Here is a 15,529-nt window from a genome sequence, read left to right as displayed (position 1 = left end):
GTGTGTGCACCGAACAGCATAGTGTAAAATATGTGAATCGAACAAGTAAAAGTGAAAAGAGAAATAGACAAACCCACAATTACAGTTGGAGACTTAAACCCCCCCCCCTTTCAAAAAGGATAGAACAACTAGACATAAGAGCAACAAGGACAGAGAAAAACTTAACAAAAGTACAAACTACCACCACTCACCCAATTTAGAACACATAATTTTATAACCCTACAACTATTAAAGAACTTTAATTTGTAATTTAAAAAGCTCCAGGGCCAGTCCAGTGGCTCAGGTGGTTGGAGCGCCATGCTCCTAACGCTGAGATCACCGGTTCCATTCCCACACGGGCCAGTGAGCTGCACCCTCTACAGCTAAGATTGTGAACAATGGCTCTCCCTGGAGCTGGGCTGCCGTGAGCTGCCCTGAGCTGCGGTGGGCTGCCGTGAGAGGCCAACCAATGACTGGTGACGGACTGCCTCAGCCGGGGGTGGGGGCGCAAGGCTCATATCATAATACCAGCATGGGCCAGGGAGCTGTGTCCTACACAATTAGACTGAGAAACAACAGCTTGAACCGGAGTGGGGGGTGGGGGAGGCAGAAGAAGGGAAAAAACAAAACAAAACAAAAACTCCTAAAAAAGTAATTTCCAGGCACAGATGGTTCACTGGGGAAGCCTACCAAATGTTTAAAGATAAATTAGCTGCAGGTCTACAGAATCTCTTCCAAAAAATACAAGAGGAGGGAATACTTCTCAATTCATCTCATGAAGCTAATATTTCTGATACCAAGCCCAGACAAAGACAGTACAAAAAAAGCTTTAAACTAATACCCCTCATAAATACAGATGAAAAATAATGCTTAACAAAATATAGCAAAGAGAATTAAGCAATATATAAATACAATTATATACAGAGACCTAGTGGGGTTTATTCCAGAGATACAAGGCTGCTTCAATATTAAAAAAACAAACAAACAAAAGATTGTAACCTACCATATTGACAAGCTAGAGGAGAAAAATCACACGATCATATCAATAGATGCAGATACAGCACTTGACAAAATTCCACACCCCTTCACGATAAAAACTCTCAGAAAACTAGGACTAGAAGGGAAATTCAACTTGATATAAATTGTCCACAAAAACCTACAGTTAACATTATACTTAATCGTGAAAGACCGAAGGCTTCTCTAAAACTGGGAACAATGGAGGATGTCCACTCTCATCCCCATTGACAGCACTGGAAGTTGTAGTCAGGACAATAAAGCAAGAAAAGGATCTAAAAGACATCCAGAGACAAACCAGAGAGTAAGAAATAAACTACTATTATTTGCAGATGACTTGACTGTATATGTACAAAACCTCAAGGAAGCTACAAAAACACTCATTAGAACTATAGTAAGTGAATTCAGTACGGTTACAGGATACAAGATAAACACATAAAAATCAATTGTTTTCTACATACTGCCAACGAACAAATGAAAACCAAAATTTTTAAAAGGGGAAATACTTAGTGTAAGTCTAACAAAACACGTGCAGGACTTGTATGGTAACTACAAAACACTGATGAAAGCAATGAAAAAACTAAGCAAGTGGAGAGACATACTGTGTTCATGGACTGGAAGACTGTTGATTATCTCCAAATTGATATACAAGTATAATACAATTCCTATCAAAATCCCAGTAAGATTTTTTTGTAGATACTAGGTATAATTACTCTAAAATTTATATGAGAAGGCAAAGGAACGAGATTAGTGAAAACAATTTTGAAAAAGAATAAAGTGGGATGAACCAATCTACCTGACTTCAAAATTTACTGTAGCTGTAGTAATCAAATGTGGTATTAACGGTAAGATAGAAAAAAAGACTAATGGAACAGAACAGAGAACTAGAAAACAGACCCACATACGCACAACCAACTGATTTTTGATAAACATGCAAAAGCAATTCAACGGAGGAAGAACAAACTTTTCAACAAATTGTGTTGGTTGGATATCCAGAGTCAAAAAAGAAAGAAAGAAAGAAAGAAACCACTCAATCTAGATTTTATACCTTACACAGAAATTAACTCCAAGTGGATCACAGATTTAAACGTACAATGCAAAGCTATGAAACTTTTAGAAAAGTACATAAGAGAAAATCTTCAGGAACTAGAGCTAGGTAGAGGTCTTAGACTTGAAACCAAAAGCACAATCCAAATTAATACACCGGACTTCACCAAATTAAAATTCTTGCTCTGCAAAAGATCCTATTAAGAAACTGAAAGACAAGCTACAGACTAGGAGAAAATATTAGCAAACTACATACTGAACAAAGAACTAGTATCTAGACTACACAAGGAATTAACAAAACAACATTAAAAAAAGCAAATGATCCAATCACAACATGGGAAAAGATATGAACAGGCATTTTTCACTGAAGAGAATATACAGATGGTAAATGTGCACATGAAAAAATAGTCAATATCACTAGCCATCAGGGAAACGCACACTAAAGCCACAATGAGACATCACTGCACATGTACGAGAGAGAATGGGTAAAATAAAAAATTGTAACATTACCAAATGCTGACGAGGATGTGGAGAAAAGGAATCACAAATACATTGTTAATGGGACGTAAAGTGGTGTACAGCCATTCTGGAAAACACTTAGGCTATTTCTTAAAAAACAAAACATGCAACTAGCATGAGCTAGTGATTGCACTCCAGGGCATTTATTCCAGATAAATGAAAACTGATGTTCACATAAACACCTGCATATAAAAGAACGCTTGTAGCAGCCTTATTCAGAATAGCCAAAGAATGAAAACAACCGAGATGTCTTTCAATGGGTGAACAGTTAAACCAACTGTGGCACATCCATAGCCTGTAGGCATAAAAGAGAACAAACTACAGATACAGGCAACAACCTACATGACTCTTCAGATAATGATGCTGAGAGGAAAAAGCCAATCCCAAAGGCAGCGCACTATTGTGACAGAACTGCTCTGTATCTTCACTGTATCAAGGTCTATACCTGGTTGTGATACTGAGCCACAGCTTTTGCAAGATGTTACCACTGCAGGAGGCTGGGTGATGGGCCACTGAGCCTTTCTGTGCTATTGGTTATAACTGCATATCATAGATTGGTATGCACAATTTCTCAAGATCAATATCTCAATAATCGCACAATTATTCCAAAATAAAATCTAAAATTTTAGAAGGTTGATAGTGCAGTATTTTTTTCAAATGGGACAGATGAATGAGATTGGTTAAAAGCAGCACTGATATGCATATGTGTCTACATGTATGTGTGATATATGTATAATAAACACAGTAAATATTCGGTATGTAATAAACAGCATTCGGATTTAAATTAATCAACAGAAACTCATGCTTCTGAAATTAAAGTTAAGTCTTTAAAAATACAGTGGTACCTCGGTTTTCAAACATAATCCGTTCCGGAATACCGTTCGAGTTCTGAAACGTTCAAAAACAGCTGACAGGTAGGCCTCGGGATCTTGCACTCCGCAGAAGCCGCGTGACATGTTTGACTTCAGAGGCGTGTTCGAAAACTGAAGCATTTACTTCTGGGTTTACAGTGATCGTAAACCACAATGTTCGTCAACGGAGACGTTTGAAAACCAAGGTACTACTGTAACTGAATTGTGATGACAATTGTGTAACGATGAATATACTACAAACTATTTGTATACTTTAAATGAGTGAATTGTCCAGTATGTGAACTCTACCTCAATACAGCTGCTAAAGCAAAAAAAGTAAACGAAATGTGAAAAGTGCTCTCAAAAAAATAATCAGGATACTCTGATCTTTCTCCAGCTCTCCAAGATTTAGTCCCCAGCAAATCTGCAAAGTTAGAACAGCACTGCATGTTTTCCTAAGGGGCAGGTCTGCATAAAAACCTGTAATGTGCCACAGTGCAAACAATGTTTCTCCCCAGTGCCCTCCTCTTAAAGCTGCTCAGAGCAACGCATCTGGAAGTGGGCCTCCGGTCCCTGCTGCGAAGTACAGGACCGCCAAGTCAGGCATAGTGAAATCCAATACAGAGTTCACACCTCGGCCTCAGTCACCGTCACCTCTCCTCTGTTCTGGGTGAAGGGCATACACGGCAGGGTCTTGTCTACTCAGCCAGCAGCTTTATACTAAGTGTCGTACACAACTCCTCTTATGTCAGGTCAGTTTGCGAAAGGGAAAAGGTGCATGAATAGTGTCCTCCTCCAGGAAATGCATCTCATCTCGTCAACACGCGCTACCAAACACCAAACCTCCTGAACTGCAGGGCTGACCTGCTCATCAAGGGCGTCACGCCAGCAGCACACAGGGAAAAGTACCATGGGGTACTGATCACGGCGGGGTGCTGAGGGGTAATCCGCTTCAGGGTGTCACCCCAAGGAGCTCAGAGAAAGGATGGGGACGGTGGGGTACTGAGCACGGTGGGTACTGAGTATGTGGGGTGCTGTGGGGTAACCCGCTCACCGAGAGTGTCACCCTTAGGCGCAAGAAGGATGGGTGGGGTACTGAGGACGGTAGGTACTAAGTGCAGTGAGGCAGGGAGTCCCCCCAGGAGCGCAGGTACTTAGGGGGCAGGAGCCAACCCCGCACCATATTCTGGGCTGCGGGGCCCGACGCCCTGAGCCCTGAGCCCACAGCTGCTTCAAGGGCGCGCCGTCCGCCAGTGCGTCCCGGCGCGCAGAGAACCGGGCGGGGCGGCTCCCACGTGACGCCTCGTCGACCTTGGGGATCACCCCCGCAGTGGCGCCCGTTCCCTCACATCCGTCGCACGGCCCGCCCCCCGCCCACCACAGCCAATGGCGTGCTGCTCCGCGCCTCGCGCGACCTCTGCGCGCGCCCGCACCCGCCAATCTCCGCCCGCCAGGCGGCGCCCGCCGCGCAATTGGCTGCTACACTCGTCCGTCAGACCCCCATACCGCCCACCTCCCCCGGTAAGCCCCGCTCCATCCAGCTTCGCTCCCTGTCACCGCCGCGCCGGCGACAACGAAGGCGCGGCAGCCTCGCCCTCTGCGGAGACTCCCGTCCCCTGCCCTACGGGCAAGGAGCCTCCACACTGGGCCAGGCCCGGCGGCAGCGCGCTTACCTTCCTCCGACTCAGCTCCACCCGAATGAGGCTCCGAAACCCCACTCCAAGGCACCAAACTCTCGGCCCCGCCCCGGCGTGTGTCGTCAACACGCAGCCCCGCCCCGGGAGAAGTCCCCCGGCCGTGCGGGCGGGGCCGTGGCGTCACAGAGTCGCGCCGCCGTAGTCCGCGTTGCGGCTTTGTGGCCCCTTGGCCGGTGCGGCCCGTGGGGTGACCTTGGTCGTTGCGAGACCTGTCTGCGTGCAGGGTCTGGGAAGGGGTCTGCACGTGACCAGCAGTGTCTCCTGCGGTGGGCTGTCGGGAGGCCTCTGAGGGAGAGCAGAGCTGGCCGGATTGGGGTCGCAGGAAGGAAAGGGATCTCGGTCAGTTCTGCGCGCTCCAAGCGCCGCGGGCAGTGGGCGGTGGAGCGGGAAGCAGGGGTCCCCGGGGCGTTCTGGGTGTACGCGGAGCCATGGTGGACACGAGGGTCCAAATGGGCAGCGGGAATACCATGGGACGCCAAGGCCCTCAGCCGGTGTATCGTGCCATTTAACCCAATGCAAGTGGCCATCCGCTTTAAGAAGTTATTTGACTGCTAAGAAAGAAAAAAAAAACCGCTGTTAGTAAAACTGCTTGTTGATGGTAAAATGCAGCCCTAATTCGAAATGTGACCAAAAAAATTGCATCTCAGAATTGACGAAATACGGTAAATTGTAGTCAGTCGCATACTGACAACGTTAGTCCCTTGCAGTTCGTGAATCTTGATTACAGCAAGGAGAAAGCCTCGCTTCATACTAATGTGTTGGACACCACTCTTCTTTCCCTTTCTGACAAAGAGAGATCAGATCTTAGGCTCAAGACTTTTGCTGGGCAATAATATAAAACTAGAATTTAAACTGCTTTGTCTTCCTGATGTGTCACAGTTTATCTTTGATTTTTATGGCAAGTGATACTGGTTTTCCTCTTCAGAGCAATAATAGTTTTCTTTACAATAATTGGTTCCATTTGAGACTGGATGTTAGTATGGGAAGGTGGCACCCAGATAACTGACATTAGGGAAATGCTGTTCCACATTGTCCTGAATTATTTCGTGTATATTTCCTACAACTTGAAGGCGAGGACTGTGTCCTCTGCTATAAGAGGACAGGACAGTGATATGACCCTGATAGTTGCATAGAGGACACAAATAATTGAATCTGGGTGGGAATTCAGACTGAGGGCTATGCCACCACCTTGTGGGTGTGATCTATGAAGGTTAAACAATTATGTTCTGGACTCATCCTACAAAAAGTGCTACATGCCTCATTGCTGAATATCACTGTGGTCACCTTCGAAGTACTCCCCTTGGGAAGCTATGCACTGACGCCAGCGCCTAGTCCACCCTTCAAAGCAATTTTGGAACTCTTTTTTTCTGGAATGGCCATCAGAGCTGTCATTGTATCACCCTTGATGTCCTGAATGTCGTCAAAATGTCTTCCTTTCAATATTTCCTTTATCTTCGGGTAAAGAAAGAAGTCACGGGGGGCCAGATCAGGTGAGTAGGGAGGGTGTTCCAGTAACCCCTACTATTGTTTACTAGCTAAAAACTCCCTCATAGACAGTGCTGTGTAAGCTGGTGCATTGTCGTGATGCAAGAACCATGAATTGGCGAAAAGTTCAGGTTGTCTAACTTTTTCACGCAGCCTTTTCAGCACTTTCAAATAGTAAACTTGGTTCACTGTCCAGGTGATACAAATTCATAATGAATAATCCCTCTGATAGCAAAAAAAGTTAGCAACATCATTGCAATAAGTTCGCAAACTTAATTGTCAAACCTTGTAGACTTAACAGCAATTACTTAATTTCTGAAAAGGGAAAGACAAAGTAAGAAGTGGGGTTTTGTTGTTTTTGTTTTTTTTTTTAAGTAAGGAGTACTGTATAAATGTTTGGAAGGAAAAGTTGGGTTGATGTGTGGGAGAAGGATCTGGAGACTGGGAGAAGGTGAAGGAACCAAGGAACAACCTTAGTATGTTTTTTCCCGTTTTTTAATTGTGGTAAAATATAAGAAAAAATTTTCATTTTAAAGTGTACAACTACATTTTAAAGTGTGAATTATATTCACAATGTTGTACAACCATCACCACTATCTATTTCCAAAACTTTTACCACTCCAAATAGAAACTCTGTAACTATTAAGCAATAATTTTCCATTTCCCTCCCTTCTTTCTCCTCCCTTGGTAACCTCTATACTTTATAAATTTGACCACTCTGGGTACCTCATAAAAGTGAATTCATACAGTATTTGACCTTTTATGTGTCACTTATTTTACTTAATGTTTTCAGCGTTCATCCATGTTGTAGCATGTCAGAAATTCCTTTTTATGGCTAAATATATTCCATTGTATGGCTATACTGCACCTGGTCTATCCATTCATCAGTTAATGGACATTTAGGTTTCCAGCTTTTGACTATTGTGAATAATCCTACAATAACCATTGGCTTAAAAGTATCTGTTGAGTACTTGTTTATATTTTTTTTTTATAATACCTAGTAGTAGAATTGGTCTGTCATATGATAATTCTATGTTTAGCTTTTTGAGGAAGTGCTAAACTGTTTCCTACAGTGGCCACCATTTTGCATTTCCACTAGTAATACATGCGGGTTCCAATTTCTCCACATCCTCGTCAATACTTTCTTTTAAAAAATAGTCACCTTAGTAGTTGTGAGGTGATCTCATCTGGGTCTTGGTTTGCATTTCCTTAATGACTAATGATGTCAAGAATCTTTCATTTGCTCATTGGTCATTTGTATATCTTCTTTGGAGAAAAGTCTATTCAAGTCTTTTTTGAATTGTGTTATTTGTCTCGTTGTTGAGCTGAAGGAATTCTTTATATATTCTGGATATTAATCCCTTATTAGATATATGATTTGCAAGTATTTTCTCCCATTTTGCACGTTGTCCTTTCACTTTGTAATGTTCTTTGATCAACAAGTTTTTAATTTTGATGTCCATTTTATCCATGTTTGTTATTATTGCTCATGCCATGTCTAAGAACCCATTGTCAAATCTGAGATTGTGAAAATTTACCCCTATGTTTCTTCTAAGAGTTTTATGGTTTTAACTTTCATATTTAAGTTGTTTATCCACTTTGAGTTTATTTTTGTAAGTGATGTGCAGTAGGAGTCCAACTGCATCTTTTTCATATGGAACTCCAGCTGTCCCAGACCATCTATTGAAGAGGTGATTCTTTCCCCCATTGAATGGACTTAGCACCCTCTTTGAAAATCAATTGATTTATTGGGTTTATTTCTGGACCTCAATTCTATTCCATTGGTCTGTATGGTCTACTCCATTATGCCAGTACCATACTGTTTTGATTATTGTAGCTTCATAGGTTTGAAACCCAGAAGTGTTTGTGAGTTCTCCAACTTTGTTTTTCGTTTTCAAGATTGTTTTGGCTATGTGGATCCCCTTGCAATTCTATATAAATGTAAAGTTTTGCTTTTCTACTTCTGCAGAAAAAGACTAGGAATTTTGATGGGGATTATGTTGAATCTGTAGATAGCTTTGGATAGTAGTTACATTTTAACAATATTAAGTCTTCCAGTCCATGAACATGGGATGTCTTTCATTTATTTGTCTTCTTTCAGCAACATTCTGCAACATCTTTTACTTTGGTTAAATTATTCCTAGGTATTTTATTTTTGACTCTAGTAGCTTGCTTTTGGATTCTTTGGATTTTCTGTATATAGGATCATGTCATCTGTGAATATAGTTTTTCTTCCTTCCCAGTTTTGATGTCTTCTGTTTCTATTTCTTGCCTAACTGCTCTGGCTACAACTTCTAATACTGTGTTGAGTAGAAGTGGTGGGAATGGGCACTGTTGTCTTGTTCCTGATCTTAGAGGAAAACATTTCACATTCTTTCACCATTGAGTACGTTTGCTGTGGGATTTTCGTGGATGTCCATTATCATGTTGAAGAAGTTACTTTCTATTCCTAGTGTTTGGAGTTTTTTTGATGATGAAAGGGTGCTTGATTTTAAGTGCCTTTTCTGCATCAACTGAGGTGATCATGTGTTTCTTTTCTCCTTTTGTTCTATTAATGCGTATTACATTGATTGATTTTATGTTGAACCACCCTTGCATTCATGGGATAACCCCCCCTTGGTCATGATGTATAATTGTCTAAATATGCTGTTAAATTTGGTTTATTAGTATTTTGTTGACTTTTGTATCTATATTTATGTGGGATATTAGTCTAATTTTCTTTTCTTATGATGTTATTGTCTGCCTTTAGTATCAATGTAATGCTGGCCTCATAGAATGAGTTATGAAGTGTTCCCTCCTCTTTAATTTGTTGGAACAGCTTAAATAGCATTGGTGTTAATACTTCTTTAAGTGTTGGTAGATTTAACCAGGGAAGCCATCCATTCTATATCAGTTTTGATTCTTATTATGTTACTTTAGGTAATTTGTGTGTTTCTAGAATTTGTCCATTTCATCAAAATTATCATTATTTATTGGTGTGAAATTGCTATAATATTATCATCCTTTTTATTTCTGGTCAGTAGTAATCTTTATTTTCATTTCTGATTGTAGTGATTGATGTCTTTTTGGTCAGTCTAGCTAAGGATTTGTCAATTTTGTTGATCTTTTCAGAGAACCAACTTACTTTCATTGACTTTTGTTTTTCTAATCTCTAATTTTTGTAAGTTCCTTCTGCTAGCTTTGGGTTTAGTTTGCTTTTCTTATTTTTCAGTTCCTCACTCGAAATGTAAAGTTAGGTTATCAACTTGATACCTTCCTCCCCCCCCCACTTTCTTCTGCCTTCCCACCCCACTCCGGTTCAAGCCATTGTTTCTCAGTCTAGTTTTGTAGGAGACAGCTCCCTGGCCCTGAGCCACAGGGCCGGCCCGGTATCTTCTTTTTAAATGTACAGATTATGACTACAAATTCTCTGAGCACCACCTTTGCTGTATCCCATGGCTTTTGCTTGACATGCTTTTTCATCAAAGTATACATTCTGATTCATTAAACAAATATTTATACCAATGTGGTTCTAGGTGGTGGGGATACAGAGGTAAACACAGCAGACAGGATCTATTTTGTCATGGAGCTGACATTTTAGGGTAAACCAAAGACATCAATTGATGGTCTGAAATCCATAAAACAGAGAATGGCGGTAACACTGCTTTAATTTTTGAATTTTATTTTAAATAGGTAACATATTCACATGGTTCAAAAATAAAAATGATGTTAAAAGTCTAGTTTGCAAAGTTTCCCTTGTACCCATTACCACTCACCTCGTTATCTACTGGCCTGCCAGGAGTAACTCTTTATTTGTTGGATTATGAGGCAACCCATTAGATAACTAATGGGTTAATGGCTGGATAAATGGCTTATTTTGTGTCTAGGGAAGGAAATGTACAAAATGGAAAGCAAGGAAGCCTCTAAAGACTACTAGAATTCTGTGAAAAGAGCACAGGAGACAATTGTTTTGAGACAATTTGAACGTTAAAAAAAAATCATTATAATGGAATTAAAACACATTTTGTTTTGCTATAAATCCTCTTGCCCTAGATTTACTTATGTTTACAGGATATACCAGGGACAGAAAAACATGTTAAATGACATGAAGATACAAGCAGCAAAATCCAGAATGTGGAATACTCTACTGGTCAAATGATAAAGTTGCTTCAATAAGTAAATAGCGTCATCAAAGATAGAAAGGGAATGGGAATTATTATGTCAAAAAAGACTTAGGAGATGTATCAGTGACTGCATTAAATGGACCTTGCTTGGATCCTGACTAAACAAAGTTTTTTGAGACAATGGGGGAAATTGAACATATATTAAGTATTAGATGACATTAAAGAGTTATTTTTAATTTTATTGAGTATGGTAATGGTATTTTTAAAAGTCTTTATCTGTTACACACACTGAAATATTTATGGGTAAAGGGGTGATGTCTGGGATTTTCTTTAATACACTTCAGGAAAAAAATGCAGTGAGGGTTCAGTGAACCCAGAAAGGCAAAACATTTACTGTTTAACCTGGATGATGAGTATATTTATGTTCACTATATTCTATTTTTAAGTGCGTTTGGAAATTCTTAATAAAAAATTAAAAACAAAGCTTTAACCTTCCTTTGCTCTAATTCCAGACCCAATAAGTAACTTTCTGAGTGGTTTTCCTCTTCCTCTGTCCCACGAGAAGAGGCGCTGCCACTAGGAGGTGTAAGCCCCTTCGTCCGAATGTTCCTCGGTTTTCTTACCCAGCTTTTTCAGTCTCATGTTGCATCCGTGTGTTCCAAGACAACGCAGGGAACTTACTACGGCAGCGAGGGTGGGCAACAGCAAGCAGGTAAAATCACTTGAACCTGAATGAAGACTGTTCCCCACTGGATTTGGACAGATCAAACTATCCACGTGACCGACAGCTTTGCGTGGCCAGAGATTGTGTTAACAAAAGTTGAGCCAAATGCTAATACTGAAAAGTCAGGAGAGTTCATACCAAAACCCAAATTTCCAGCTTAGAAATCCTAAAAAAGGGACTTTCGGTCCTCACCACAGAACTGCTGCTCAGGGAGCCTTGCCTTGTACGACTTATTTAATGGAACGAGGATATCCGTCTTGGTTCAATCCCAGCCCTTATGGATAACATGCGGCAGGCAGCACGTACAAAACTAAGCACGCCGAGACATTTTCGGGGGGTGGGGGTAGGAGGGTTGTATTCAGCAAGGACCGTCTTCAGCACAGCGAACAATGGGCCCAGCCCTTCCCACGGGCCCGCCGGAGCCATGACCCGGGTTCGTGCCGCTCAACATCTCTGCGGGCCAGCGGAGGACCCGAACCAGGGGACAGGGAACGAGAACGACGCCCAGACTCGCTGACCTTGGGATCCTCCTCGCAGCATCTCCGACCGCAGCCTAGAAGCCCAGCAGCCGCCCCTCCACCAGACGGGGCGTCTGAAAATCACCGCAACGCAGGCAGCAAACCGCCCGCATTCTAACGTCAGTAAGCCCGAGTCCACGGTGACCCTCTCCCCAGGGACGGGCTACAGCCGGGCGGCCGCCGCTCCCAGTGCGCCCGAACCCCAAGAGCACTGGCCCAGCGCCCGCTTGTCCGCGCAGACAGCGAGTCCCGCCTACTCGGCCCCTACGCCGCGGAACCCACTCCTCCCGCGCTCGCCGACCAATCGCAGGGCGGGGAGGGAAGGCCAGTCGGCGCGTGCGTACTCCCTGCCCAGTCGTGCTGCGTCCAGTGGGCGCCCGGCGCAGGAGCGCGCATGTGCGCTGGGTAAAGGTGCGCGTTGGCAGGTGTCTGGGCCTGGAAGACCGGCGGGGGTGGGTGGGGGCGGGGCGGGAGTGGGGGCGGGGCAGGCGTCACAGCGTACGCGCACTCTGCGCCCGGCCGTACTGCGTCGCCTGGGAGCTGGGCGCAGGCGCGCGCGTGCGCGCCAGACTGAGGGCGCGCGATGGCAGGTGTCTGGGCCGGGCGGCCACGGTTGATGGGGAGACCGGCGTTGCTGCTGCTCGCGCTGTGCGTGGCGGGCGCCCGGGGGCTCTACTTCCACATCGGCGAGACCGAGAAGCGCTGCTTCATCGAGGAAATCCCCGACGAGACCATGGTCATCGGTCAGGCGGGGCGGGGGTGGCCAGGGCCCTGCGTGTCCCTCAGACGCGGACGCGGCGCCCCGCGGAACAGGCGCGTTGTAACGGCTGTGTCTGCTCCGCAGGGAACTACCGCACCCAGATGTGGGATAAGCAAAAGGAGGTCTTCCTGCCCTCGACCCCCGGCCTGGGTATGCACGTGGAAGTGAAGGACCCCGAAGGCAAGGTAGGGCCACCGCTGGCCGCCCGCAGGCCGCCTCGGGCGTCCTTCAGCAAAGCCCTCTGGGGCGGACGGAGCTCGGAGGACTTGGGCTGTCCCTGGAGAGGTCAGTGCAGCTCAGGGCTTACACTGACTGCTGTGTTGCAGGTGGTGCTGTCCCGGCAGTACGGCTCCGAGGGCCGCTTCACCTTCACGTCCCACACCCCTGGGGACCATCAGATCTGCCTGCACTCCAACTCGACCAGGATGGCACTCTTTGCTGGTGGCAGACTGGTAAGAGCATTTTCTTTGGCTACACCTCGGAATCACTCACTTGGTTCCAAACTTTTAATTTATTGTCATCATTTGTGACACTTTATGGCCTAGTCACAACTGGGGAAACAGATGTTGCCTTCTGTCCCACAATCAAGGACAAGAGTGGGTTCTGAAATAGACAGACAGATGCCCCTCCACTCAGACATTATAACCTCAGTGTTTCTGACCTCACGACTTTGGGGCTCCATCCCCATGACATGCGTGTTCTTCTAGCGTGTGCACCTAGACATCCAGGTTGGAGAGCATGCCAACAACTACCCTGAGATTGCTGCCAAGGACAAACTGACGGAGCTGCAGCTCCGAGCTCGCCAGCTGCTTGATCAAGTGGAACAGATCCAGAAGGAGCAGGATTACCAAAGGGTAAGGGTGTGTCACTGTATTGACACATGGCAGCTGACCTTTGTACCCACTACACCTACTAGCAGTTTCCACTTGGGGCCTTCCTAGTGAACTGTTCAGAAAATGGAACAGAGGGTACCATCTAGACATGTTTTTAAGCTCTGTAGGATAAAGCGAAGACAGGCCAGTTCAGTCTAGCCATCGCTTGTTTACCTCGGGATGTTGCTTGGAATGGTAGGAGCATGATTTCCGTCCCTGCAGAGATACTTGTAGAGAGGCAGCACCTCACTTCTGTGGGCACTCCCAGGGCAATCGGCGGTACAGGGGGCGTTCGGTCCCACAGTGGAGTGGTCACACGTGAGGGAGGCATGGGCCTCACATCGACCAGGAGCGCTGTTCCCTGCACATTTAACCCTGGGTCCCGTGTCCCCTGCAGTATCGTGAAGAACGCTTTCGTCTGACCAGTGAGAGCACCAACCAGAGGGTCCTGTGGTGGTCCATCGCTCAGACTGTCATCCTCATCCTCACTGGCATCTGGCAGATGCGGCACCTGAAGAGCTTCTTTGAGGCCAAGAAGCTTGTGTAGTGTCCTCTCTGCGTGACCCTCCCTCTCACCTAGTTGGGCACTTTCCCCACCCAATACATCATCCACCTGGGTAGTAAAGGAAGAAACGAAAACAATATAAGCCACACTGGTTCCATGGTAACAATGCATCCAAGTCCGCACTTATTAACACTGGTTCTCAAGGACTCGGGACATTGGGCCAAGCTTTCACAGGTGTCTTGGGGTTTGAGTGCAGTCAGAGCTGACCCGGGACTAAGTCTGCTTCTTTGACCTCCACTGATTCCCCTTCGCCCTGTCACAAAATGAGCAAATGAAAAGCCTCTCCTACTCCCGTAACTCTGTCTCCATCCACTTATGCAGCGGGAGACCCAAATGCCCCACCAAGGAAGCCCCACCTCCCTGCTCCCAGCAGCCCGGTTCACTCAGTGGCTTTGTGAATGTAAATGAGGGGCAGAGGCCCCAGATTGAAATGTTTTTCTATATACTAGAACTATTTTTTGATAAATTATATATTTTCCTTCCTAGTTGAAGTGTTAACTGCCTGTGTGTCACTAGCTGAGAATTCCAGCAGTCCCCCTGCGTTGTTAATCCACATTTTTGATAATTACTGTGGCCGCTCTCAGGATTTCAGCGTGCCAGAATTGGATATCCCAGCTGCTTGCTATCAAGGCCTTATTAGAGGGCCAAGCAGAGGCTTCTCGGGGACCCCTGGAAGTTCCATCACACAGGGCCTCAGACTAAGAGTGAGGTCATGACAGGCAGGGCACACCTCCCCTCCTTCTTCCCCTAACCTTTATTTAAGCTGTGGCAAATGTTTTCTTTGTGGGAGCCAGGTTTGGTTCTTTATTATATAGACTTTTCCAGCAAAATAAAACGTGTCATAGTAGCTGTGTTTGAGATTAACTAAGGGTGTGGGCAGAGGGGAGGCTGCTGGCCTGGACTGCGTCTGCAGCTGACCAGCTGGGCTTGGCCTGACAGCAGTCTCTGGGGATGTGGGTGGGTAGCAATTCACAGAGGTCAACCAAGTAGACCCATCAGCAAGGAACTGTATGAGGAAGTTAGTCCCAGATAGTAAGTTTAAATGCGTCTTACTACACTTCCCTCATGCCCTGCTGCTGTGTAAAACAACACCGTTAGTTGCCCATTCTTGACATTTTACTTTATGGTTTTGTTATTGGCACAACTAAATTCCTCCGTTTTTCTCTTTATGTCCTATACTATTCCACATATGTACCTCTTCTTACTTGTAAAAATATAGGTTTATAGGCTTTGTTCTTGAATGCTTTCGTAAGTATTTTTGAAATTCTACATATTCCTATTTGTAATTCCAGGGTTTAATTTGTAATTTTAATTTATAATTTTTAATTTGTAATTTTAATTTGTAATTAACAGTCCAGTGAGGGGAAATGCCATAACTGACATCCCAAATTCTTT

General features: G+C 44.6%; 2 protein-coding genes across 6 annotated transcripts in view; one reads left to right on the top strand and one right to left on the bottom strand.

The window, feature by feature from the left end:
• Positions 1-5,212, bottom strand: part of OGDH (oxoglutarate dehydrogenase) — a 60,610-nt gene extending 55,398 nt beyond the window's left edge. For all 4 annotated transcript variants that reach the window (XM_033088073.1, XM_033088075.1, XM_033088072.1 and 1 more), the window contains exon 1: positions 5,084-5,212. The gene's annotated coding sequence lies outside the window, so the exon portion shown is untranslated. The remainder of the gene's footprint in view (positions 1-5,083) is intronic.
• A 7,116-nt stretch (positions 5,213-12,328) lies between these two features.
• Positions 12,329-14,663, top strand: TMED4 (transmembrane p24 trafficking protein 4). Of its 2 annotated transcripts, none has more exons than XM_033088071.1 (5): positions 12,329-12,348; positions 12,782-12,882; positions 13,024-13,149; positions 13,405-13,551; positions 13,967-14,663. In XM_033088071.1, exons 2-5 carry the CDS (start codon positions 12,799-12,801, stop codon positions 14,114-14,116), a joined length of 507 nt encoding a protein of 168 aa, XP_032943962.1. In that variant the 5' UTR covers positions 12,329-12,348; positions 12,782-12,798; the 3' UTR covers positions 14,117-14,663. The 2 variants fall into 2 exon arrangements, with proteins under 2 accessions (XP_032943962.1, XP_032943961.1); XM_033088070.1 differs by lacking the exon at positions 12,329-12,348 and adding an exon at positions 12,470-12,680.
• Positions 14,664-15,529: the final 866 nt, after the last annotated feature.

Source organism: Rhinolophus ferrumequinum, chromosome 20 (genome assembly GCF_004115265.2).
Source record: "Rhinolophus ferrumequinum isolate MPI-CBG mRhiFer1 chromosome 20, mRhiFer1_v1.p, whole genome shotgun sequence".
NCBI lineage: Eukaryota > Metazoa > Chordata > Mammalia > Chiroptera > Rhinolophidae > Rhinolophus > Rhinolophus ferrumequinum.
The sequence above is the reverse complement of the archived record's forward strand: the minus strand, read 5'-3'. Positions and strand labels throughout refer to the sequence as shown.